The sequence below is a fragment of the Equus asinus genome, chromosome 20, assembly GCF_041296235.1.
Source record: "Equus asinus isolate D_3611 breed Donkey chromosome 20, EquAss-T2T_v2, whole genome shotgun sequence".
Taxonomy (NCBI): Eukaryota; Metazoa; Chordata; class Mammalia; order Perissodactyla; family Equidae; genus Equus; species Equus asinus.
Genome location: NC_091809.1, coordinates 43,929,849 through 43,955,957, shown reverse-complemented (window position 1 = coordinate 43,955,957; position 26,109 = coordinate 43,929,849). Strand labels below are relative to the sequence as shown.

The following is a 26,109-nucleotide window of genomic DNA, read 5'->3' as shown; positions in this document are numbered from 1 at the left end:
GATACTACCTAGCACTTTGCACACACACCATCTCATTTAATCTTCTTAAGAACCCTATGAGGTAATAATTAACATTTTAACCCCCATTTTATAGATGGGAGAAACTGAGGCTCAGAGGGATTCAGTAACTTACCCGAGGTCACACAGCTTATAAGCAGAGAGGCCAGGTTAAACCCAGGTCTTCCAGCCCCGGGGCGAGTGCATTCGTGGTGCAGATTGTGCGATGCCCAAGGGCAAGGAGAGGCTGAAATCCAGCATGCCCAGCTGTGCACCAGCATTAAGATGCTGTGTAGGCTAGCAGTGGCGTTGTACAAGTCCATACCCTCCCCTCCCTTCACGGCAGCCTCTGGGGCCTCTAAACTGGTGGAAAGACCGCGCAAGTGGGAGCGACAGAAAGTACAGAGAGGGCCGCAGAAAGGCATTATTGGAAGCATCATCAAGCCCACACATGTGGGCATGTGGAAGAGGCTTATAAAACAGCTGTCCCTGCAGGAGGTTTTGGGGCAGGTGTCAGCGGGGTGGAGCAAGGGAATTTGGCTGGAGGCAGAGCCACAGATTGTCAGTGATGAGAGCTGTATCTCCTGCCCACCCCCGGCATGTGTGTGGCATGGAAGGTGCCCAGTGGGTGGGGCAATTAGCCTGTATCCCAGGGCGCCTGGCTCTGTCTTGCCTGCCCTCCCACTGCCTTCCTGCAATTAGATTGCACTGGCTAATAACTGCCAAGCCGCTTTGTTGGATCTGATGAGTTTATTAATTTCTTGGGGGCTAATGGGAGGGTGGGTGGGAGATTCATTTCCCGACTGGAGCTGAGGGGCTAATTAGTCTCTTTGCCATGTCCCCAGAGGTGGAGGGGAGGTTGCATTGCTCAAGCTGTCAGATCTGGCTCTGGGTAAATCATTTCTGTCCCTGGCTTTTGTGGAAGCCTATCTCTTGGCTGGGGTAAGACCAGGGAGTCGGGGCTGGGGCAGGCAGTTTCGAGGATTGGGTCCACTGAGAACAGTGGGGGTGGGAAAGTTGTGGCAGAGAGTGGGGAGCTGAGGTCCAGCCTGCCCTGTTGGTGTGATGTGCACATTTAGGTGACACATAGGACTCTAAGAAAGTTCAATCATGTCCCAAACATCCAAATAATGACATCCAACCCCATTGTTCTTTATGTCCTTCTGGCCAAATCTGGCCCTTCCCACCCTAGGAGACCATCGGGAGCAAATTCCTTCCATTTTGAAGACAGGGAACCTGAGCCTCCGAGGAGAGAGTCATTTCACCTGACTTTGTGGAGTATCAAAACCCAGCAGGAAAAAGCTCTGTGATCAGGATTCGGGCGGCATGGCTGAGGCCCCTTCAAGCCTTTCTCTGGTTAGGGAGGCCTGCTTATGTGGAGGGCACATTGGCGCCCCGCCCGGGAGACAGCAGCAGAGACCTTGGATTTAGGAGTCAGACAGCTCTGAGTTCAAGCCATTAAACCTCTTGAAGCCTCAATTTCCTTACAAATAAAATAAAAACCCGTCACTAGTCCACAAGGTTGGTGGGAGAATTCAGGGAGATGGTGGAACACATCTAGCTCAGTGGGTGTCTGGCAACTGTTGTTCTCCTTGCCCCTTTCTCTTGAAAATCTACCAGCTCATCCCTCATCCTCCCCACCCCTTCCCCTACAGAGAGAGAGGAGGAGGGGGCAGCTCAGGCTTGGAGAGACAGTGGGCGCCCCAGAGAGCCAGAGGAGGAGCCACCTTCTGCCTGGGCCTCCGCCACAGCAGCAAGCTGCGATTGAAATGATGACTTCCCCTGCTCCCAAGTACCAGACCCTGAGCAAGGGGCTAGGACGTGAGCATAGAGAGGCCAGCCCCACACAGGCAGGTGGGGGAGACGGACAGGTAAACAGTGTGCGGTTGGAAGAGCCAGACAGGATGGCCTTGAAGGCTTCCTTGGGAAGACTCATCTGGAGCTAAGAGCACAGGGGTTAAGCTCAGGCCTCTCCTCTGGTGGACAAGGTGACCTTGAGTTGAGTGGGCTCTTTTATTTTGGCATCAGTTTCTTTATCTGTCAGATGGGGTTTTCCGTGGAGATATGCATGAGACACTGCTTATAAACTAAAAATGAACACGAGCACATACGGGAGCATCCTGCCCTCACAGAGGTGGAGAAAGCTGCCCAGTCCCCTCCAGGTGGCGTCCTCGCAGAGGCTTAGAGGGGAATTTGTGGTCATATCCCCTTTGGCAGGTGAAAGGCTCACCTGTAGAGACCAGCGGGCTCCTGCTTGGAACTGGAGGCTGTAAGAGCTCCCAGCTCATGGGCCGGGGTGGCCCTGGCTTGGCCCTCCCCTCTTCAAGCTCCAGACCATGATGTCAGGGAGATGGTCACTGCTCCCCATGACCCTCAACCCTCTGGCCCCATGGGGTGGGAGTGGGGGCCAAGGGTGAGATGTGTCTTTATTGCTGTTGGAGCTTCCACAAAAGGAACCCAGAGCCCAGCTCTGGTGAGCAGAGCTACAGGGAACCTGTCAGAGTTTTCCAGGGAAGCTGCTGCTGGTGCCTGGAGATGCCTGGCAGAGGCAGACGTGTGCATTTCACTGGATTTCCAGCCAGCTGTCAGCCATCTCTCCTGGCTGCTCACCTCAAACACTCAGCAACAGAAACGATTTGCCAGGGACTCCAGCTAGTAGAAATATATTGGTGTCACACACACACAGATGTATTTATAAAAAGGTTCGCTGGGAAAACAAACAGACCATCTAAAAACCCAATAATGTTACGTTTAGGTTTAAGTGACTTTCTAGAATGAGGAACTAAGTCGTGGATTTTCTTTTCCTAGAAGTCAAGACAAGAGGGAAGCAGAAGGAAAATGGCATTTATTGAGTGTCAATTAAATACATCTCACAATGACCCAATGAACTTTCTATTATTCCCATTTTACAGATGAGGAAGCATGCTCAGAGAGGTTCAGTAACTTTTCTGAGGTTACACAGTTGAGATCCATGCTCCTGGGTCTGGCTGAATAATATAACGACAGATTGGGGCATTTATGATCTCAGTTGGCTCTGAGAAGAAGGTAGGGCAAACATGTCCATCCCCATTTCTCAGTGGGGAAACAGACTTGGAAAGATTTAAGTAACTTGCCTAAGTTCTAGCAGCTCGCAAGGGACTCAACCAGCACTAGAACATGGGTCTTCCCTTTTTGGTTCATTCGTTCAACTGAGCCATTCAGAAAACACATATTGAAGAGCCCAGTATATGCTAGTTCTCTCCAGTATACCGTTCTGATCCTTACTTAGGTCATCAGAATTATTGAAGGCAGGCTGAAGCCAAAGAGCTCTGTGGCTCCTTCCTGCCTCAAGTTAATGCCATTCTGGGGTCCGGCCCGGTGGTGCAGCAGTTAAGTGCGCACGTTCCGCTTCGGCGGCCCGGGGTTCACTGGTTTGGATCCCAGGTGCGGACATGGCACTGCTTGGCAAGCCAGGCTGTGGCAGGCATCCCACATATAAAGTAGAGGAAGATGGACATGGATGTTAGCTCAGGGCCAGTCTTCCTCAGACATTAGAGGAGGATTGGCAGCAGTTAGCTCAGGGCTAATCTTCCTCAAGAAAAAAAAAAAGATAATGCCATTCCACATGTTTCACTCCCTTCTGTGTAAGAGAACTTCCCTGAACCGCATTCCATTCCTGATTTGCTTTTCCATTTTCCTTTTCCACCTCTCCTAAGTCTTTACCCCTTTCTTCCCTTCTTCTCACAGGTCTCCCACCCCTCCCTCACTCCCCCAACCCTATGTAACAGTACCCCTGTCCCGGTCCAGCCCCTCTACTCCATACTCATATCCCTCCCTCCTTCTGTGGCTTACATATACATAGCCCACCCGGGGGCAGGGCACTGGCCTCTCAGCTCCTTCCGGCCCTGGAGGACTGCAGGACCTCAGCTCCCCAGCTCCCCAGCCTCCTCCTGCCCCCCTATTTCTTCCCAGCCCTCTCTTCTTGGTCTCCTCAGATTGGCCAGTGGCACGTGGCAGACGGCCTCAGCATGGACAGCCGTCTCTACGCCTCCAACATCTCCGACAGTCTCTTCAATACCACCCTGGTCGTCACCACCATCCTGGTAAGCTGGGTGCACCCAGGCCTCCTAGCTGCAGCTCCCCAGGGTGCCTCCTCTGGCTCCAGGTACACCAGGCTTCCCCGTGAACAGAAGATGGGAGCTCTAATCACAGCACCGAGGCCAATTCGTGATAGTGTAATTAAACTCAAGTCTCTGTTGCATATGGAAATGATATTTGATGAGTTTCAAAGCAGGTGGGGAAGAGGAATGGGCTGGAGAGATACCACATGGTTGTGGATACCTCTTCCAGGGGCACCCTGACAGCCGGGGCAGCTGTGCATGGCCACGGGAAGGGGACCTTATGATACAGGTGGGAAAAGCCCAGCTGGGGGCTGGATCCAGTCCATCAGGGCGGCCCCCAACTCTTTCACAACAGCCTGCCTTGCTTGGTGCCTATCATGTGCAAAATGCCCCCCTGCAGTGGTCACCTGAATTTTGGTGGGTTTTCATGGCCCGGTTCTTCATTTCCAGGTGGAGAAGAGAGTTCTAAATCTATGGGGCAGGGGACCATCTGCCTTTTCTATTAGACTCAGTTCTCTTCAACAGTTACCAAGCCCTTCTCCCCATGTGCCAGGCATGTGCTCAATCCTGGAGACACAAAGATGAGTAAGACTCAGTCTCTATCCTCAGAGAGGTTCTAATTTAGTAGGTGGCATGAATCAAAGTGCATTCCCAGCCAAGGGGTTCTTCCTCTTCCCCCCGAAGAGCTCATGTTTTAAAAGATTTTAACCAATTAAACCAACTGCATGTATTAAGCAATAATTAATTTGTTCTTCTCCCCTCTTCGCTTTTAACTAATCAAAAGCATATTTCCCTGCCTGGCACAGCGTCTTATCAGCAGGAGATAACCAGTGTTGCTACACTGATATAATTCCAGCCCAAAGCAGCAACTTGATGTATTCGTTAGCCTGCTCAGCCTTTTCGTAGCTAAATGTGCAAGGTCTGCAAACATGTCTGTTTCTTTTAGGGGTTTTGAGATAATAGAAAGAGCTCAGGGACCTCCATCACTACCTTCATGAACTCCTGGGGCCCAGGAACCCTGGACTGGAATTATTGATGCACTGGAAGCAGAGTGGGATAAAAGCTGGGAAAGAGGCGCATACCTAGCACCACAGGATTGAAAGAGAGGGGGTCCCATCCCATCGGGGAGGTCAGCAAAGCCTTAGGACAAGAAGGGACGTTTGAAGATGGACTCCAAAAGACAGGGAGAGATAGAGAGGGAGAAGAGAATGAGGAGAGTTGTTGTTGGGTGTCGGGAAATGCTGAAAAGTGCAGGTTTTCCCAGGAAATGGGCGTTGGTAGAGAGAGGAGAGGCATAAAGCCAGAAAAGGGGGTTGGGTCCATAGTCTTAGGAACATGAATGTGGGCTGTTGAGTTTCCCTTGACTTGGTAGGAGACAGGGGGTCACTGATTATTGTTGTTCATTCGTTGAGTGAATATTTATGAGTCATTGCTGTGTGCTGGGCACTGTTCTAGGTGCTCAGAAAGAGAGAGAGCTGAGGAAGGGGCGATGGGGGTGCTGAGAGCACAGGCGGTCTGAACACCAGGTGGTCAGGGCCTCACCGAGAAGGGGGAATTTGAGCAGGGACCTGATGGGAGCAAGGTGAGAGCCAGGTGGCCCTTGGGGAAGGAACGTTCCTGGCAAAGGGAACAGCCAGAGCAAAGGATGGACAGAGCAGTTCCAGCTCCCAGGGTTGTAGACACTTCCCATCTCGGCTCCAACCCGTGCTATCTGAACCAACGTGAAAATGTCGGAAAGACTAGAAGGTGGTGGTGTCATCACCCCAGCTGAGACGTGGAGAGCCTGGCTGAGCTGGGGCCATAGTCAGCTGCAGTCCCAGCCCAGAGATGGTGGGCAGCACACAGCACGATTGCTGGGACCTCCCTCCCGCTGTCCTCTCTACCTCTGACATACACCTTCTTGAGTCCGTCCCCTGCCAGCCATCCCCGAAGCCCATGTGCTGACTTAGGCCCGTCTGCCTCTTTCACCTGAGCTCTAGCACTGCCTCCTCACAGGCTGCCTCCTCACCGGCTCAGTCTATCCCCCACCTCCTGTCAGGGTGCTCGTTCTAAAATCAGAATTGTCCTGATATTTCCTTCCTTACAGTCCTTCAATGCTGCCCAGGACCCACTGCCCCTGAGCCTGGAATATATACCTTTCATAATTAGACCCAGCCTGCCATCCCTGCCTCCTCTCCATGCAACTTGGGATCTGGCGGTACCGGACTGCCCAGCACCTCACTGTACCGTGCTGTTCCCTGCCTCTGTATGTGCTGTTCCCTCTGCCCAGAATACCCTTTCCCCTAATTCCTATTTCCAACTGAAAATGCCTACGCACCTTTCAAAGCTCTGCTCATATGTCACCTCTTCCATGCAGACGTCTCTTATCTGACTCCTGGCCTCCCCCGTCTCTAGCATTTTATACCCACCTCTGTTGTGGCATTTCTCCTGTTAGAGGCTGTTGTTTATAGCTCCACCTCCCCTACTGGAATGAGAGCTCCTCAGAGACTGGGTGCCTGACACAAACTGAGAGCTCGAAGTTAGAATTTGAATGAAGGAATTCTTTCCTCCTGGGTGGGGGATGTCCCTTAAAAGCCCACAGGAGTTTGGGAGGAAGATGGGAATGTTGCTGAGTTCCTCTCAGGGTCTGGAATTGGACAGTGCTCAGAGCTTTGGCACAGTCCCACGGTGACATTGACAGAAAAGTCAACGTGTGTGTGTGTACGCATGCACACATGCACCCATGGTTGTTCGCAAATGCACATGTATGTTCATGAGGGATGGGGGCAGGACATTTTTGTGTCAGGTGACATTAGGTAACTTAGTAAGTACAATTCAAACAACAATGCTTTTTTGTGCATGTGTGTCTAAGATGGCCAAAACAAGTCAATAACTCCTCCCAGGAATGACTATCTTAATTCAGTCCCTGGTGACCATTTGTGGGTTAGCCTTTGCAAATGGTAATCCTGAATGATTTATCCCTTAAAACTCAGCACTGATCCCTGTCGTCTCCCGCTCGTGTCAGGGTACACTTGGGACACATGGATGATTATTGGTTAACACCAACAAGTACGCAGAATTAGCCGCAGCTCCCCTTCTCTGGAACACACACTCCACGTCAGACCCCGTGCGAAATGTTTTCCCTGCATGGCCGCCTTCCATCTCCCAACACTCCGGCCCGGATGGGGGTTCCTGCTCCAGGCCAGCGCTCGGCCCCGCATCTTCCAAAGAAAGAGCAGCGAGCCCCGACCTCTCTGACATTTGGGCTTTCACACACGTCTCCTCCCACCAAGATTGCCCTTTGTATGTTTATTTTGAATATGTCAGTGGCGCAAGTTAACTTGAGAGTAGAGAGTGTTTGGGGAGAATTCTGTGACACTCCTTGAGATAATTAAAGATACCCTGGGACGTTGCCAACCTAGAGAGGGAACCCCAGCCAAGCCCCGTCCATGAGGCCATTTCAACACTTTTCACTCACACAGGTAACAAGTGCTTAATGCTGGAGCCAGGTGGGGGCACCAAAGAGGGGAGGAGTCAGTCTGCTTACATTCCACCTGGGAGCGGGCACAACTAGGAAGACGGAGGATGGTTGTGTGGAGCCCTGGCCGGGAGTGCAGTAGGAGTTCTGAGAAGGGGGTTGGTGTAGGAGGAGGTGATGGGACCCCAAGGACAGGGATGAGTCAGGTTAGGCAGAAGAAGGGAGGGAGGGCTGTTGGGGCAGAGAGAAGCCCCTGAGCTGCGGACAGCATGCCTGGAAGGCAGGGAGACTGGCCCCATGTCATTGACGGGACAGTGGATTTGATCGTGAATCAGAACCTTCAACTCGCAGCTTCCTCTCGCTGCCGCACAACCTTCTACCTTCCCTGCTCCCACTTCATCACACCCACAAAACTGACCTCGTGACCTCTGGTCTCTCAGCTCTCCATCTCCCCAACCCAGAAGTGCCTTCCAGCTTGAGCACAGCTAATCAGCATTTCAGCACTTCTCTCTCTGAGCTTCTAGAATGGTCTCTGTCCTGATGCTCAGCCATCTCACCTCATGCCTGTCCCCAAGTCCAACTGTCCTTGGAATCCCTGCTCCCGGCTACCAATCTGCATTCAGCCCCCTGGCTTCAGCTGGGTCTTAGCAGTCCCTGTGCTCATCTCTTGTTCACGCCCTGTCATATGCCCTGAGCAGTTCTGCCAGACCTTTCCACACACCAAGACTTCACTCTCACCTGCCCCCAACACAACTCTGGGGGTGACACGGGTTCCCTCACTTCTGACCTCCTCACCTCCTCTCTGTATCCACATCCATGCTCTCTCCCTTACCTCCAGCCCACTGCCCAGCCTCACACTCACCCTGACTCTGTCTCCTTCCACCACATCCTGGGACCTTGTTCCACCTACTAGCACTTCTCTGTCTTCCTTCTCTCATTTGTCCTTTTAGAGGGATTCCTCCCTTTCTACCTCCAAATATACTCTGGTTCTTCCCATCCTAAGACACCATCATCACCACCTTACCTACACCTTTGTACCCTTCCAGCTCCCTGCAATTTAGGGAATCATGAATCCTGGGCTTAGTGGACACTTGAAGATCCTGCAGCCCAGTTCTTTGCAGATGGGAAACTGAAGCTCGGAGACAGACGTGACTCAGAGAAGTTGGGTGAAGGGGAGATCTGCCCGCCTTCCTTTATCTCCTGACTTCTCAAGATGCTGCTCCACTCTCACTTGTGTACCTCTCCTTCACCTTCACCCCCCAATCCTGCCGAGTTCTGCCATCCCCACTGAATCTGCCTTCAAGAGGCCAGCAGTGACGCCTGACCCCGGTGTCCTCTCACAGCCCTGCTTCATCTCTGTGTGTTCCAGAGTGTCTGCATTCTCCTTTTTGGAACTCCTTCCTCCTGGACTTTCTTGACCATAGTTCCCTGATTTTCAGCTTTTCTGGCTGCTTCTGGTTTGTCTTCTATGGCCATTCTTCATTTTCCCATCCTCTAAGATCAGGGTCTTATTCTTCTTCTGTCTTTTCTCAAGGACAAAGGCCTCTTCTTATCCCTCTCTGTCCTTCCTCCATTCTTCTCCCTCGATGGCTTCACAGGTCCTGCAGCTTCAGCCATCACCTCTCTACAGAGGCCTCCCAATCCCTGCCTCAGTCCTGTCCTCACTCCACATTTTAAGCATTCAGTTGGGCGTTTCCTTCTGGAGAGCCTACCAGCACCTCAGATTCAACATGTTCCAAATCCTCTTCCATTCCAAACCATCCCTGGCAGCGATGACCCCATCCTCGGTCATCCACCCGGGCTCCAAGGATCTGAGGACCCCTACCCTCTGCACCCCACACCCAACCTGTCATCAAGCCTAACCCTCTCTGTGTCTCTTCCAGGTCTCTCCCGTCCAACCTGAGTCAAGTCAAGGCTCAGGACTCAGTGTCCAATATCAGGAGATGGTCTGTCCTCACCCCCAGATGTTCTCTCTCTTATTATTTAATATTCTTTAATCATATCCCTAAGTCTTTAAAACCCTCAGTGCTTCCCTCCTATATATGTGTGATGTCCATTCACCTTGTCCTGGCAGCCAAGGCCCATGTTGATCCTAATTCGTCTTTCTAAATTTATGCTCCCACTTCACCCCTCCACACAACCCACATTCCAACAACATGGAGGATCTATTGTCCCCTGAATAGGCCATGCTCCTTCTCACTTGGGATATGCCCTTGACCATGCCTTTCCCCTGCCCATGATGCCCTCCATTCACACCACTTCCATCTGTCAGTGTTCTGTCATCCCCAGAGCCCAGCTTAGATCCCAGCTCTTCCATGGAAACTTCTCTGGACATTTCACAGGAGAGACCCATCCCTCTCCCTGGCACTCTCATGGCTGGACATGCTCTGCCTTGGGGTGCAGCTGTTCAGTACCTGTTCTTCCCCAGCCTGCTCTCTTGTCAGCATCCTTGTATCTCATAATGCCCAGTGATAGGCCTGTGTAGAATAAACAAAAAGAAGAAAAAACATGGAAGGGATGAAATAGAGGTGGAGTCAGATGATGACCTTAAATAAGGTAGAGCGGCTTCAGCTTGACCCTCTCACAGTGGGACCATTGTGTATTCCTGGCATGAGAAGTGCCTTGAAGTCGGGGAGGGAAGCTAATTGCCACCTCCGAAGTAGCCCATCACCCAAGCCACTTCCCTCCTTCTCCCCCGTCTTCTCCCCAACCTCCTGCGTCCCCAGCCCCACCATCCCATGTGGCTGAGACACCAGGGCTAAGGTGAGAATGACAGCTGCCCAGTTTTGCTGCAGGAAAACCCGTATTTAATGCTGAAGGGGAACCACCAGGAGATGGAAGGCAATGACCGCTACGAGGGCTTCTGTGTGGACATGCTCAAGGAGCTGGCGGAGATCCTGCGGTTCAACTACAAGATCCGCCTGGTCGGGGATGGTGTGTACGGTGTTCCTGAGGCCAATGGCACCTGGACAGGAATGGTCGGGGAGCTGATCGCTAGGGTAAGGAAAGAACAGGTGATTTGGATGGAGGTGGGCTGGGGAGGGAGACGAAAGAGCATAAGGTTGTGCTGTATACTCATGACCCTTCCATTTATTCAGTCAGTCAATCATTCATGCATTTGTCATTTATTTGTCCACTCATTGCACAAATATTTACTGAGCTGGCACTGAGCTAGGCACTGGTGATATGCATTGGTGAGTAAGACCACCAAGATTCCTGGCCCGTGGCTCTCCCAGGACTGTACCTGTAACAGGTAATGGAGGTTTTGGCCAATTAGCCCGGATTAGCAAGTTTGGGTCCCATGCTTGGATAATCCGAGTGCTCTTCTTTTGTTCTGATTATTTTCTTGCTCATGAGCACGCCCTGGCAGAGCTTAGACACGTCCTGGGAGAGTGGAACACACCCACGTCACTTGACTTTGACATCTGAGAGGTGCTGTCAAGAGAGACATGGTTAAATAAGAGGGGAAAAGGAATTGACTGTCAGAGGAGTTGGTCACAGTTACGGTTATTTTGTTCCTTCTTGTATTCTTTTCTGCTATGGTTAATGTGCTTTTATAGACCCAGGGCCAAGGTGCACCTGGACAGGCTGTAGGTTTTCAGGGTGAGTGTGGAGACTTGATTAAAATGCAGGTGAACATCATAGAAAGTCATCTGTTAGGTCAGAACAAGAATGGAGAAAGTCCTTCCAGGGGGAAATCTCATGTTTTCTTGGTATACACTATTTCCATCTGTGAAAATTAATTAAGTCATTACTAATTCCCTGTCCGTATTTCCATAACCGAGTTTTTATGGTCAGGATAGGTGATGGGTACCCAGTGCAGAGAGCACAGACCTGGCTCCTTAGTGTGACCTTGAACCAGCCTCTTTGCCTCTCTGTGCTTTCCAAGTGCAGAAAGAGCCCCTGCAGCATCCAGCAAGTGCCAGAGGGCAAGGTGCTTTACCTCCGCTCTCTCTCACGCCCTAGAAACGTGCCTTTAGCTCGGTGTTACCCCACTTTACAAATGAGCCAGCAGAGAGCTTGAATGACTCTGAGACAGGGCTGGGATTTGAACCCTGATCTGTCTCTCTCCAGAGCCCACATTCCTCCCGCGGCAGCGCACTATCTCAGCTGGACTTTGATGTCACCACGAAAGGTGCACGTAGATCCAGGCTCTTTCGTCTCTCCTTCCTTTACGTCCTCCCTCCCTCCACACCTCCCTCCCTGCCACCCTTGCTTCCTTTTTTTCTTTCCTTCCTTCTTTTCTCCCTTCTCTTTATCTACCGAGTTAATATGATTTTAACCCTTTATCTGTACCAAATTTGGGAGATAAGATGAATTTTTGAAGTCCTAGTCTTCAAGGACAAAAATCTTAGTTGGGGTATTAAATAAGCGGTCCTTGACAATGCATTATGAAAAGTTCTGTAGAGACAAGAGCGTGGAAGAGGTATTTAAGAGCTGAGGAGGGAGGGTGCGTAGGAGTTTGCCTGGCAGTATAGACAGCATTTGCAATGACCCAGCACTGGGGGACACAACAAGACTTGTTCAGGGAACCGGGTCCAGTGTATTGGAGTGCAGAGTGAGTTGGTTCAGAAGGGAGGCCTTGCTCACAGGGAGAGGCTTGCAAACAGGGGGCTGACCGATCAGCAGGAGGCCGCAGAAGCCTAGGGAGCCCTGGAAGCCTCTCACAGGGGCGGGGTGGGGGCTGGAGACCTCTGCAGGGAGCCATCTGCCGTCTTTGAGACTCAAGCCCACCCTGCTGCTGATACTCATGCTTCAGCGGAAAAGGATGTGCCGCTTTTCTCTGCAGTCCCAGACTCCCTCCTGAAACAGTCTTCTTGTTTGGATTCCACTGTGGAGGAATCCAGAAAGCTGAAATGCCAGGCCTCTTCCTTCCCCTCTTAGCGATGTACTCGGTAACCTTGAGTCCCCTTGGGCTGCCTGGTGATGGGTGGGGTGACTTCAGGGATGTCAGAGTCAGTGCACAGCCATCCCCTTATCAGCCCCCTAATGAGCTGTGACACGGACTGGCAGGAGAGGAAAGGAGTCTGGGACTCAAGGACATGCAGCTACATACTGAATGCCTTGAGCAATCAGACAGGGATCTCAACATTCACCCCCAGATCGGCTTTTAAGCTACAATGCTTCTGCTTTAGTCTCATCAAGACTTGGCTACATAGTATTAATTAATTACTTACTTAACCCATTCATTCAATAAATATTTATTGAACACCTTCCACTATTCTAGACATTGGAGATACAATGGGAGACAAAATAAACATGGACATTGCCCTCATGAATCTTACCAGTAAGAGACAGAGATTAATGAGTGATCACATTAATATATAGTTTCAAACTGTGATAAGTGCAAGGGAGGCGAAGCAGAAGGAGCTGTGAGAGAGCATCTAGAGGGGAGCGGGGTGCAGCCTTGAGTGTGAAGGGGTTAGGGGAGGGAAGGCTTCCCTTGGGAAATGAGGCACCAGCTGAAGTCTGAAGAATGAGAAGAACATTCCAGCTAGCAGGCTGTCTGAATGCCACTGGGGTTGATCCTGGGCAGGAGAGGGTGACACTGGGACCCCCCCTTCTCCAGGTTCGATGCTTTGATATGTCTGACAAGCTGTTCACCTGGGATTGCAATAGTCCTAAAGCCTGGATCCGTTCTGTCTGACTCCTTCCCTGAGCTGCACAGGAACGTTTCAGAGGCTGTAACTGCAAAGCCTCAGGGCTGCTGTTGTCCCAACTAGAAGAGACCTCAGAGGTCGCCACGCCTAAATCTGTCACTTACACAGAGGAAGAAATGGAGAGTCAGAGAGACCTCCATAAGAAACCTGCCAAAGATCACACAGCTTCGAGCCAGCGTTTAAGCCGCGGTCTGTCTGCCTTCAGTGCTCATGTTCTGAAAGAGCACAATCTTGATGTTAGACAGACCTAAGCTAAAGTTTCAATTATCTACTTACTAGCTGGGTGTTCTTGGGCAAGTTATTTCCTCCTCTCTACCCCTTCCCCAAGGCTTCACTGTTCATCCGGAAAGGATTTTTTTTTTTTAAGGATTTGAAATAACACACATACACAGGGTGTTTAACACACAGGAAGTTTAAGAGTTGTCTTAGGCCGGGCTCCCTGGGAAACAGAGCCCCAGGCAAGGCTTCCATGCTAACTCAGGGAGGGTAATTCCAAGGCCCCAGAAGGGAGGGGAGAACAGATAGAAGGGCCATGGCCTTACACCTATCACAGCTGGCTGTTCAGTCTTCAGAGAGGACCCCTGAAATACTGCCTCACCAACCAGCCCATAGCCAGAGGGAGGAAACCTATCTGCTGAGTCCCTCTCTCATTGGCTGAAGTTCACTCCACAGGGCGTCACCTCTCCCACACTTCTGTGTTGTGCACTAGGACCCTCTGGTCACCTTCAAAGAAGAAAAACCCCAAGGCAATGGTGCCAGCACTCTCAGTGCGAGTCACCTCAGGTGTGCTTGTCCAGCGGTGGGTGTGAGCCAGTGCCTGCCTGGTTACCACGAGGGCCCGCTTATTCTCGTATCTCAGCAGCCTAAGGAAGCCTCAGGGATGGAGGCTAGAGGAACGGAAGCAAGGAGTGAGGTGAGGTAACGTGCAGAGTCAGGAAGAGCAGACACGGTGGGCCACACCAGCCAAGATGGTGGGACGCCATGATGACACAGCTCCGGCCACCAAGGCAGTGACAACCTGCCCAGCCTCCCTCCAGTGAAGAGCGAAAGTTCCCTCTGTGGATCACTAGAATGCAGTTGGTGCCCAGCCATCTGCCTGGAGGGTTATTGGTAACACTGAGTGGAAACCCTCATGGCTGAGCAAACCTAGGGGTGAGCATTAGCTGGTTTGTCCAAGGAGTGATTATTATTAGGCTCCTTTAGGTACACCAGGCTGTCTCTCAGTGCCCCTCTTCTTGTTCAAAGAGTATGTGTTCCCCAGTACAAAAAACAAAATTAAGCCAATCTTCTGTTAACAGCTAAGAGTGAAAACCATTGTTTGCATCACACTGGGGCAAGCCTGAGATTTCTTCCCGGGGCTCCAGAGGTCTGAGCTGGGGCCTCAACGTCACGGCTCAGGAGTTGTCCTGCAGGCACGTGCGGCTCTTTGGGGGCTGCTCACTCGTGCAGCACACGTAGCACTTAGGGGAAGAAAGGGAGTGTGTACAAGGATGAGGGGCCAGGGGTGTGCATGCACAGGACTGCCCACCAGCTTCCCCAGGACAACAGGCAAGGCAAGTGTGCAGAAACTGCAGCAGGAGAGACAAAGTCTTGATATAAAGGAGAATCTCCCTACCAAGCGACGGGGGGCTGACTAAGGAACCTCTTTCTTTGGAGTGTTTAAGAATGCAGTAGCTCCTGGATGTCTGGGTGACATGGAGTAGAGCAGAGAGGCATGGGTCATCTCCAGTGGGCGTTCTAGAGCCTCAGTCTCACCTGCTTACCCAAGTCTGTTGGCTTGCACGCAGCATATTGTTTGTAGAAAAGCATTCAAGCATGTTTTCTGTATATGTTTGAAATCGGGTATGTCTTTTGGTGTAAATCCCATTAAAAGTGGGAGTGTCATTAGAGTAAAAACAAGTGGATTCACATAAACTGGGCCAGGTGGGTGGCCTGGCAACCCCAGGGCTATGTCTGAGCCATGGAGGTAAGAAGGATGACTGGGAGCTCTTGGGTTTGGATGTTGTCCCTGTTGGGTCCTTCACAGCTGAGCCCACAGCAGGCGTGCACAACAGTGACGATGTGTCTTGGTGGAGGTATCTTCAGCAGAGAGGAGTAGAGCTCCTCCTGGAGTAGCTTGAAGGAAGGGGATGCCCCAGAAACAGTCTCAAGGGTCCTCCTATATCACCCCAATACATTTATTTAAAGTGAATTTTAATTGAAATTATTTAAAGTATTCAGATGCAAAGATGAATAAGATAGTCCCTGGGTCACTCTGATGGGGGACCAGTTGGGTAGAAGCAGAATGAGAAAGGCCGTGATGGGGAAGCACAGGGTACAGGGAGAGGCAGGAGGAAGGCCTCCTAACTCTGTTGTGACATCTACGAAAGACATCAGCAAGAGGTGCTGCTTGACCTGAATCTTTAAGAATGAGGAGAAGTTGGCCAGATAGAGGAGGGACATGGAGAAAGAAGAACATGCCAGGAGGGAGGGAACATGATCCAGGGCATGAAGGGGCGTGGGTAGTTTCCATGTGGCGGGAAATGAGGCAAGGAAGTGGGCAGCGGTCGTTGATGAAGGGCCTGTATGGCCTTCTACAGTGTGGAACATGGATGGCTGGAGGGGCGGGATGAGACTGGAGGCAGGGGAACCAGGTAGAAGGCTCTTGTTGTGCAAGAGATGAGGAGTATCAAAAGACCTGGGAGTTAGAAGAAGCACACCTTCGAAGTCTATCTCTAAAGATAATTTTTCTTTTGTATAGGGGTATGTAATCTTTAAAAATATATATAAGTTTTTGAAAACAAAAGATTACTTGTAATTGCACCATTCAGGAATACCCAGGGTGACCGTTTCGGTGTCATACCTTCTGAATTTTTAATGAATATGTATTTTACACAAGTTCTCTTTGTAAAAATGGGATCACAGTATATGTAGTGTTTTGTAACCTGCTGAAAACTATTTAATAGATGAATCTTCAGGACTTGGGGACCAAATGGATGTGGACCATGAGAGAGAGGAAGAACGGTAGGATGACTCCCAGGTTTCTGACTTGGACATCTGGGTGGATGGTGATGCCAGTCATTGAGGTGGAAAATTCAGGAGCAAAACAGGTCTGGGAGGAAAGAGGAGGAGAAATTTAGCTTTGGAAATGCAGCTTTGAAATGCCTTTTGGACATCCAAGCAGAGATGTTCAGCAGACAGTTGGCTGGAGTGGGCTGAGCAGGCTGAAGCTGTAGATGCCAGAGTGAATGGTGAACAGTAGGTGGCTACTGAAGCTGTGGGTAGGGAAGGAATCACCCAAGGAGAAAAACACACGTTCGTGAGGGAGGTAGAGGAGGAGAGCCTGTGAAGGCCGCTGAAAGAGAAAGGGTAAAGACATTTCACAGTTCTTGGAAGGAAGTACAGAAAGGCATTCATCAGATTTAGCAACGCGGAAGTCACTGGCAAGAATGGTTTCGGTGGGTGGCTGGACCAAGATCAGATTGCAGTGGTTGCATCCTTGTGGAAAACTCTTCCAAGAAGCTTAGCTTTTATGGGAAAACGAGATAAAGGGTTGCAGCTAGAGGGAGCTGTGGAGCTGAGAGGTTGGCTGTTGCCAAAAATGAAATAGCTTAGGGAGGCAGCTTCTCAGAGTCGAAAATGTGTCTCATGGAGAAATGCAGGGACATTCATGTGGCTGGAGCAACGTTGGGGTTGGGAGTGACAATAAGGGGTAGGAAGAACAGAGGAGGGAAGATGAAATGTTCACGGAGGGGTCTTGGAGTCCTTGTAGGGACACTAGCACTTCTTCTTGCAGCAGATCACTGGGAACCCCTGCAGTTGGGAGTATCCTGGGTGCTATCGTGGTCACACTTCACCTCTGGGCAGTGATTTGAAACTGCTTTCATGGGCATTAGCTCTTTATCCTCCACAACAGTGCTGTGAAGTAGGTATTACTATCCCCATTTTATAGACAGGCAGCCTAAGGCTTAGAAGTACAAAATGATTCACCCAGTGCCCACAGCCAGTGAGTGACAGAGGTGGAGTTAATCTTAAGCACCCGAGTCCTAGTCCACGATAGCAATGGCCTCTTTCTACTGGAATTACTGCCTCGTCTCCCTCCAGCCACCATTGGTGTTAACTTCTGAGATGTCCTTCTATGCAGGGGATGTGGAAGGCACCCAGGACTCGGTATCCAGTTCTGATTCTGGCCATAAAGGGCCTGCACTTCATCTGTGCAGAGCGAGAGGGCTGGGCAGATGAACTCTGTGACCCCTTCCACTTTCGCCCAGTGTGTGTGAGGCATTTTCGTCGGGTAAGCCCTGAGCACTGGTATCCTGGAAGGGGAGAAACTGCATTTCACATCCTCAGGGCCCAGCTTGGGAGAGAGGAAAGCACATTGAGAAAGAGATGGAGCCCCCCTCTAGCTTCACAGTTCAGAACAGAGTACCCTGTTGGCTTTCAATGCCCTGTTGGCAGAATGGCACATTTAGGTTCAAAGAGAAAAGGGCTTTGCAAGGCTTAGAGTCAAGGCTCATAAGCCTTGGACATCAATAGCTCTCACCAGTGACATTTTGATGAATTAAATGTAAATGAAGCTGAAATGCCTCATTCCATTTCCCCTCCTGGGCCCCTTTGAGAAAGGATTGCGGAGGGAGTTCGCCAGAGAGCTGGTGGCGTGGACTGTCCACGGCCTCAACCCACCGAGAAGGCTGTCCAGAGACATTTTGCTGAAGGAAAAAAATACAACAACAGGTCCCCTGGGATTCCTTTTCACCTTGAAGCCAGAGACTATTTTAACTGCAAATAGGTCATAGAATTCTGTTCTTTCAAATACAGATGCCCGTCCAGGGGCTAAAACTGAGCATTCAATTCTTCCCCATATGACAGCCACGCTCAAGGAGAGCTTTATTCCACCTTTGCCATTAAGGCTTGGTTTCTGCATTTGCTCAAATCAGGAAGAGATGGGCCTCAACGATCATTCAACGATTCACTCATTTATCAGAGTGCCCGCTCTCTGACAGCCTATGTGAGCAGTGTGAGGAGTGGCCGGTGAGGAGTTCAGGATCTACTCAAAGAGACAGACAGGTACACCAAGAATTACCATACAGTGTGATACAAGCTATATTAATATTAATAGTGATGATGATAATAGTGGCTGACGTTTATTGTTTCCTACGGGTCAGGCACTGTTCTGAGCACTTGACTGTATTAACTCATTTAATCCTCACAATAACCAAATGTTTCAGGTGAGGAAACGGAGTCGAAAAGCAAATAAGGAAGCTGTTCAAGGTCACGTGGGTAGTGAGTGGCAGGGGTAGGTCCAGTAGCAGTATGGATAAGGGATGGTATGGGTATGAACAGGGAAGGGCTCACCAGGGAAAGGGGCTACTGAGGGGAGAATTGAGGATGGAGAAGGATCATCTCTGTAGGAAAGGATATTCTAGGTGCAGTGAATGCCGAGGGGCATGCCCTGCAGTGGAGGCGAGTGCTTCCGTGTGGCTGGAGTCAGGCATGGGAGGGAGCCAAGGAGAGTAGGGCTATAGGCAGGGGGCAGTTGTGATGGAATTTATATGTTTGGATATTTAAACTATGTCCAGAGAGCTAATGGGGAGCTATTGAAGAGTGAGGTGGTTTGTTTTATTCAAAGAAGGGAGTGGCATAATTGGCTTTCGTTCTGGAAGGTTGCTCTGGCACGCAAGGGTGGAATGGATTGGAGGTGGGAAGACCAGATGCAGAGGTGCTCGTTAGACGGCTGTCCAGTGATCCAGGTGGATGGGGTGGGGCCTGAATTAAGGCAGTGGTGATGAGGATGCCCAGGAGAAATGGGGATTTCAGTATTTAATTCTAGGACCTACTGAGTAGGGTGAGCTTCCCTTTCATGTAGACTTTTAAGGGTTCAGGCAGTCTTACCTCTTGGGGGAAGAGGGATAGCTGTTTGACTCTGGGCAAGGTCCTTTCTGGGACAGCTTCTTGAGGGATGCGCGTCAAGTAGTGATCCCTGCTTACAACCCCGTGAGACCTGGGCAGGGAGGAAATTCACCTTGTCTGGTTCATTACTCGCAGACTGCTGTCCTTGAGAATAAAAGAGCCAGAGCCCTGGACTGCAGCTGGGGCAGCAGCCGCCTTTGCTCTCCCTCTCTCTTCAGTCCCTCCCTTTACAACACTCCGACTCATTTTGAGTTCTCAAAGCTTCCTTTCTGTCACTCGAGTCCTTCCACCCACCTGATAAAAAGCCAATAAAAGCAGTTTCAAGATTTCAGCCACTCTGCCTTTCTTCTGAGATGACTGTATCGGCTGCTGCCAATACAGCTGGGCTCTCCTGTCTCCCTCTGTGACTGCTTCCCTCCCTCCCCATTCAGGAATGAGGTCCCCGCTCCCCAGGAGACTGCAGCTGGGGCCCCCAGAGCCGCCTCCTGCCATCATTGTGAGGCCCAGATTCAGCAGGGCTCTGCTGTGGGCCTTCAGATTTTCTCCTTCCCCTCACTTCCCTTGGCTTTGTGGGGAATCAGAATGAGGCTCTCCTCTGCTCCAGATACTCGAGTTCATCTCTTCCTAGTTCAAAACTGAATGCCTGGGAGGGGAAGGGAATAGGAGCAGGAGGGGGCTCAGAGTTCGTGACGAGGTCCGGACCCTGCGTAGGAGCTCTACACATGCAGTTTCATTTAGTCCTCACATGGCATGAGAGGCAGACGTTGTTACTCCAGCCCACAGATGAGAATGTGGAGCCTCAGAGAGCTCAGAAATCACCCCAAGCTGAGCCACACAGAGAGTGGCCAGAGCCCAGACTCAAACCCCATCCAGACCCCAATCCCGTGCTGTTCTCGCTGCACCACAAGGGGCACGTGAGAACTGGTGGCTGCAACAGAGCGTGATTATGGTTGAGTCTTCCAGTCCTCTGTGTCTGCTTGCTGGAAGAACGGGGAGGAAAGACCCGACTGGTCCAGGAGAATGGCAGTAAGGGAGGTGGCCCACTTGAGAGGGACGCTTGGATGACACTTTTATCCTCAACCCCATTGTCTGGGAAGCAGGGGTTATTGTAAGTACTTCCTTTTTATAGACTAAGAACACACAGCCCAGAGAGGCTAATGCCTGGAAGTGCCAGGATTTGAAACCAGGTCCCTTCCCTTTAGGAGCTCTCCAGCTAGATGGGCAGACACAAGCAGAAATTATTTTAATGCAAGATTGTACAGAATAAGTGCTTACAGCATCGGAAATACAAACTACATCATAACTGAACAGCAGAGTAGGAGGCAGAAGTTGCTTCTGAACAGGGACCGCTGGGATGGCTTCTTAATGGAATAAGACCAGCAGTTCCTTGAGGACAAGCACAATATCTTATTCATCTTGACCTCCTCATGCACCCAGCACAGTGCCTGGAACACAGAGTGTTAATAAATAGTTCCTTGGAATCATACAGAACAAGGCACCATGCACTGGGTATTCTTTGCATAAACTTATGGAGATCGTCCCTCAGCAGGTTTATGTCAACCCAACTGTCAACCTAAGGCTTAGAAAACCAGGCCATCAATTGATCAATCAATCAACAGATGTTGATTTAGCACCTACTATGTGTCAGCCACTGTGCTAGTGGTTTGGAGTAAAAGGACAGATGAGGTCTGGTTCTGTCTTTGAAAGTTTGCAGACTAGACGGTCTGGAGGTAGAGACAGTACAGACATGTAAAACAATGTTTGCTCCGGCGTGGCTGAGAGATGTGAGGCCATTGCTAGGGGTGCCCCAAGCAGGGTGGGGCCAAGGAATGACATTGCACATCACCTGTGAAGGTACACAGCTTACACCCTTATCTCCCGTGGAGTCTCAAGCCTGTTCCCTCCCCGGGATCCCAGAACACGAGGTCCAGAGAAACGCAGCCCCAGAATCGGGAAAAGACCTCAGGACCATGTCTGCCCGTCCTCAGATCCTTGCGATGGTTCTTTTCCCCCAGAGGAACTCATCTAGGGGGTCTCAAGGCGGGTGGAGTTCAGCTATGTTCAGAGCTACCCCAGCAGCTTCAGACTGGGAACTCCTCCAAAACCCATGGTGTCGCGAGGCAGCCGGGGAAATTTGTCAGAAGGCTCACTTCTTGGGAATTATTTCCACCTTCCCTCCCACCCCCGAGTGCCAGCTGTTAAGGGGAGTGAGGGGTGTGCAAAGGAAATGAAAATGTGTTAATTAAGGCATCTGAAAGCCTTCTAAGAGGTCGGCTTGCTGTTAGACAGAAGAGACAGGCAGTAGGGAGCTGATGTGGGGCAGGGATGGGGAAGGAAGCTATGGAAAGTGATATCCTGAAATCGTCTAAGAATACTCTGGTCCTGGTTGCCCACCCCACGTGGCAGAGGTGAGGTGTTACCTGCAGGCTCAGCCACGCGCTAGGCTCCAGTCTGAGGTCAGGAGCGCTTTCAAGAGCTCCCGTTCAGCACACACACACTTAACATCTGTCTTGTTCCCCAAAGCACATTCTTGTTTGTCTCCCAGTTTTTGTAATTCAGCTCCTGATTATTCCTCAAGCCCGAGTCTCTGAGGTTGCTAACCCCAGTCCTTGCACTCCCCACCTCCCCAGGAGTAAAGATCCTATTCCTGAACCTGAGGCCAGGGCCCTACGAACACTGTTGATGAATTTCCTGTCCTTCGCCAATATTACCTGCCCCTGAATGCATTGATTCAACCTTGTTTGTGACTTCAGGTTGATAAGACACAGTTCTTACTTTCACCGAGCTCACATTCTATATACATACAACCTCCAAGTACAGTTGTGCAGGTTGTATATCGTACAAGGGGTGAATGGGGCCTGAAACCTAGCCCTCACGCTATTCACCAAGCATGTGCTCTGGTGTGGGACTCTATCTACCTGTAGATTTCCTTCCTACGCAGGTGCCTTTAGTTCACTGAGCCATGTGCCTCCTAAGTCTGCTGGAAAGATCAATTTCTGTAATTCATACAATAGTCCCAACTATACTGGGAATGAGGCCAGTATATTAAAATAATGAGACCATAGCATGTGATATATGCAAAATGGAATTATATACAAAACTTCATGGGAACACAGAGCAAAAAGGAAATAGTTCAGCTCCGGTGAGGCAGGCAAGGCTCTAGAGCAGAGCTAATGATAATAATAGCTATTGTTTATTGAGTATCTACTACCTGCCAGGCATTTGTCATGCATCATTTCCCCCCAACAACAATCTGACAAGATAAATGTTATTATGCACATTTTATAACGAAGAAGCTAAGGTTAGCTCCAGCTTCGTGGAGAGGCTAACCCAGGGTCACGCAGCTAACAAGTGATTGGTCTGGAATTCAGAGCCAGGCCCGTCTGACATCAAAGTCTGTAGCCATTGTGACGCACTGTGCTGCCTCTATGGGAAGTAACAGTCAAGTTGGGCCTTGATGGATAAGTAGGAATTTGACAAGTGCCAAGGAGCAAAGAGTTGCAGCCAGAGGGAACTGTGTGGGCTAAGACACGGAGTCTGAAAGGTATGGCAGGTTTTAAGGAACATGAATAGTGCGATTGACGGTTCGCATCAAATAGGCCACCTCAAAGGTTGAAGGGAGGTCAGCAGCTTGAGGTGGTGCTGGAAAGGCAGGTCTAGGCCAGGTTGTGAAGATCGTCATAAGGAGTTTGGACCACATTCTAAAGGTAGTAGGGAGTCGCTGGAGTTTTTTGAGGAGGGGAGTGATGTGATTAGATCTTTGGTGTAGAGATAGACTCTAGAGCAGCTCTTCTCCAAGTGCGGGCCTTGAATCAGTAGCATCAGCATCACCCAGGGCTTGTCAGAGATCTAAATTCCGGAGCCCCATCCAGACGTACTGAGTCAGACTCTCTGGAGTGGAGCCCAGCAATTTGCATTTTAACCGGCCCTCCGTGTGACTGTGATGCATGTTCAAGTTTGAGAACCACTGATGCCCATGCATCTAGAGTTGGGGAACCGCTGGTGCCCATGCAGTTTCGTGGATGGATGGAGTCGGGAGGAACTGGAAACAGCAGACCAGTGCCGAGACTGTGGAGTAATTCAAATGATGACTTGAATGATGGTGGCAGCATTAAGATTCAAGTGGTGGTAACGGATTAAATAGGCATTTCAGTGGTAAAAAGGGTGGGGCTTGGTTATTGAATGGGGAGGGAGAAGGAAGACTCCAGGCTGACTCCTGGTCTCTATTTTGAATGGCATGTGGCTGGTAAAGTCAAGAACTGAGAAACATCCCATGGAAAGAGAGTAGCTTTAGACAGCAAAATGAGGAGAGTATGACATGGGTCTGAAGTGCCAGCAGGACTTTGAGGTGGAAAAGTATAGTAAGTCGGTGAGGTGGGTGAGGAAGGCCAGCGAGAGGGCAGAGCTGGGCCCACACTCCATTTGGGAGTGGTCAGGATACAGGTGGTGGGGAAATGGGAGGACTGACTGTGCTCGCCCCTGTCCTCACACCCCCTTCCCTCCCTGCTGACCATGGGTGCAGATCCCTGCTCTGTCCCATAGGAGTTGTGTGGGCTTGGACAAGTCACCCAACATTTCTGACCCGCTGTGTCTTCATCCTCAAAATGGAAACGATAGCACCCACCCCCAGGTTATTGTGAGAGATCAATGAACTATAACGTCCATAGGATGCCTAGCATGTGGTGGACTCTCAGTGAGCCTTAGCCTCCCTCTCCTCTCCTCCCCTGTCATCTGTTACCCACCTCTCCACGTAAGGCTCTGTTTGCACTTCCTCTCTGGGTGTACTGCTCAGTTTCTCAGCCTCCCCACCATTCGTCCCTAAACACACACACATGTGCACGCATGTCCACCTGCTCCCATGAGATGTGCTCATCCGGGGCCAGGTCCTTCCCTCTCACACGCTGGCCCGGGTTAACTCCTCCTCACCACATCATATCTGGAGACCACAGAAGTGTCATTGATCAACACGAAACTGAAGCACCACGTGCCCAGTTATGCTTCTCCAGTGGGGAGGTCCAGCAGTCTTCCAAAGGTTATATGCGATGGTGATGGCCTGCTGTGCTGTTCTGACCCCCTCTCTTCTTACGTTTTGCCGGAAAAGGGGACACAAGGAGCACAAATTCCCTCCAGAAGGAGGAGTCTCTTGGCCATCTCTTGGGAGAGGAGGCACCTCTGTTAGGTGACAAGGTAGGAAGCCCACATGTCCTCTTGGGCTTGGAGAAAAATACCTTGAGTTGGAAGTCTGAGTCTGTCCCTGAACCTTAAATTGGTAGCCGAATCTTCCTGGGCTGCCATTTACTCACTTGTTAAATGAGCATGTCCATTTCTCCCATGCTCTGCCTTGCATCAGCCACAATTTCCCCAACATCCCTACCATCTGAAGAACTAATCAATAGTCCACAAGCCCGGTGTATCCCATCACTTGCCCCTCACTCTCTGTGCTGCATCCCTACTGGCCTTCTCTTGGTTCCCTGGATGTAGCCTGCTCAGCTCCAGCAGATGGCCTGCACATTTGCTCTTCCTTCTGTCAAAATCCTGCTTCCCAAAGTCTCTAATCTACCGGTTCATCTCATTGTCTAGGCCTAAGCCAGATGTCACCTCCTCCAAGAAGCATTTTTTCTCTGCCCTCTAAGGGACCCTCATCCTTGTCAAGCTCTACTGCATCACCCTGTTGTATTATCTTCAAAGAAATTATCACCATCTAAGATCATCTTGCTTATTATGGGACTATTTGTTTATTGGCTGTCTCCCTTCACTAGAATATAGGCTTTCTAAGATGAGGGACTACATCTGTCTTGTTCATCCATAAGCTGGTAGCACCTGTAAGAGGTCCAGCATTACTCAGTAATTATGGGATGGATGGGTAGATGGATGGGTGGATGGATGGGATGCTGTGAAGGGGTGTGAAAAAGAACTAACCATTACAGGCCTTGACCCCAAAGAACTTAGAGCCTGGACAGAACAGCCCAATGCTAAGAACTAATTGTAGGTTTCCAGAGGATCCTTTTGACTAGTAACAGGGAAAGCACACCAGTGACCTAGGAATGCTGGTGCCTTCAGCAGGTTGGGGCTGCAGGAGATGATGTTTTCTCTGGGGCTGCCCTCCCACTGCAGCCATGGGGCCTGCATTCGCTTCCTATAAATCTCTGCCTGCCTTTTCTGGGCTCCACCTCCCCCAGCTCCCTACAGCTGGGGCCTCCAGCTTACCCCCCTGCACACTCAACCCCACCCCACTTGCCATGCCAGTATTGTCTTGAGAAAGAAGACCTTAGGCAACCTCACCTCTATTTCCTCTCCCCATGGTGTGGGAATGTCCAGGGTTAGTTGACTGACTCTAAAATTGACCCCAGTCTTCTATTTTTTTCCCAAGTCACAGCTCCCTCTCTTCACTCTTTAAGCCTTAGTTGGCCTAACTGAGCATCTGTTCAGCCCCTACCACACATATATTTATCCTCTAACTGTCTTTGGAACAAACCTTCTCCCGTTTTGCTTGCTGGCTTTATTTCCTTGAGTGTGTGTTTTGGTGGAAAGGGGTGACATCCTGAACATCATGGGAAAGGCATCCAGATCACCTTTCTGGATTTCTGAGTCACCTCACCTGAGCTCCCAGGTGCTGTGCTCAACGCCTTGTGGTTCCCTGTGCTGCCCTTTGCCCATCCCTTGGCTGGAAATCACTCTAAATATAGTGATGGGCACTGTGCGCTGAGCATTTGCTATTTGCTAAATACACTACTATAACTGCTTTACGAAGAGTATCTCATTTAATCTTTACAGAACCTTAAAAGGTAAAGTGTTATTACCTCCATTTTATAGATCAGCAAACTGAGGCTCTCAGGTTGACTCTTCAAAGCTTACATGGCTGAGAAGTGGCAGAATCAGGCTCCAAACTCAGATGGTTCCATAGTGTGTTCTCTTAATTACCGTGCAGAGCTGCCCGGAACAGATACGGTGCTTTGCATACCTAGCGGTACCTCAGTCATCAGATCCTGCCACTGTGGCTCCCTGC

At 50.4% G+C, this 26,109-nt stretch overlaps 1 protein-coding gene across 8 annotated transcripts in view; it reads left to right on the top strand.

Annotated features, from left to right (window-relative positions):
• GRIK4 (glutamate ionotropic receptor kainate type subunit 4) overlaps positions 1-26,109 on the top strand; it is a 411,821-nt gene that overhangs the window by 326,333 nt on the left and 59,379 nt on the right. For 6 of the 8 annotated variants that reach the window (XM_070490069.1, XM_044752707.2, XM_070490068.1 and 3 more), the window contains 2 exons: positions 3,972-4,079; positions 10,350-10,553. In XM_070490069.1, the coding sequence (XP_070346170.1) occupies positions 3,972-4,079; positions 10,350-10,553 (312 nt within the window). The remainder of the gene's footprint in view (positions 1-3,971; positions 4,080-10,349; positions 10,554-26,109) is intronic. The other 2 variants (XM_044752710.2, XM_070490071.1) reach the window with 1 other exon arrangement.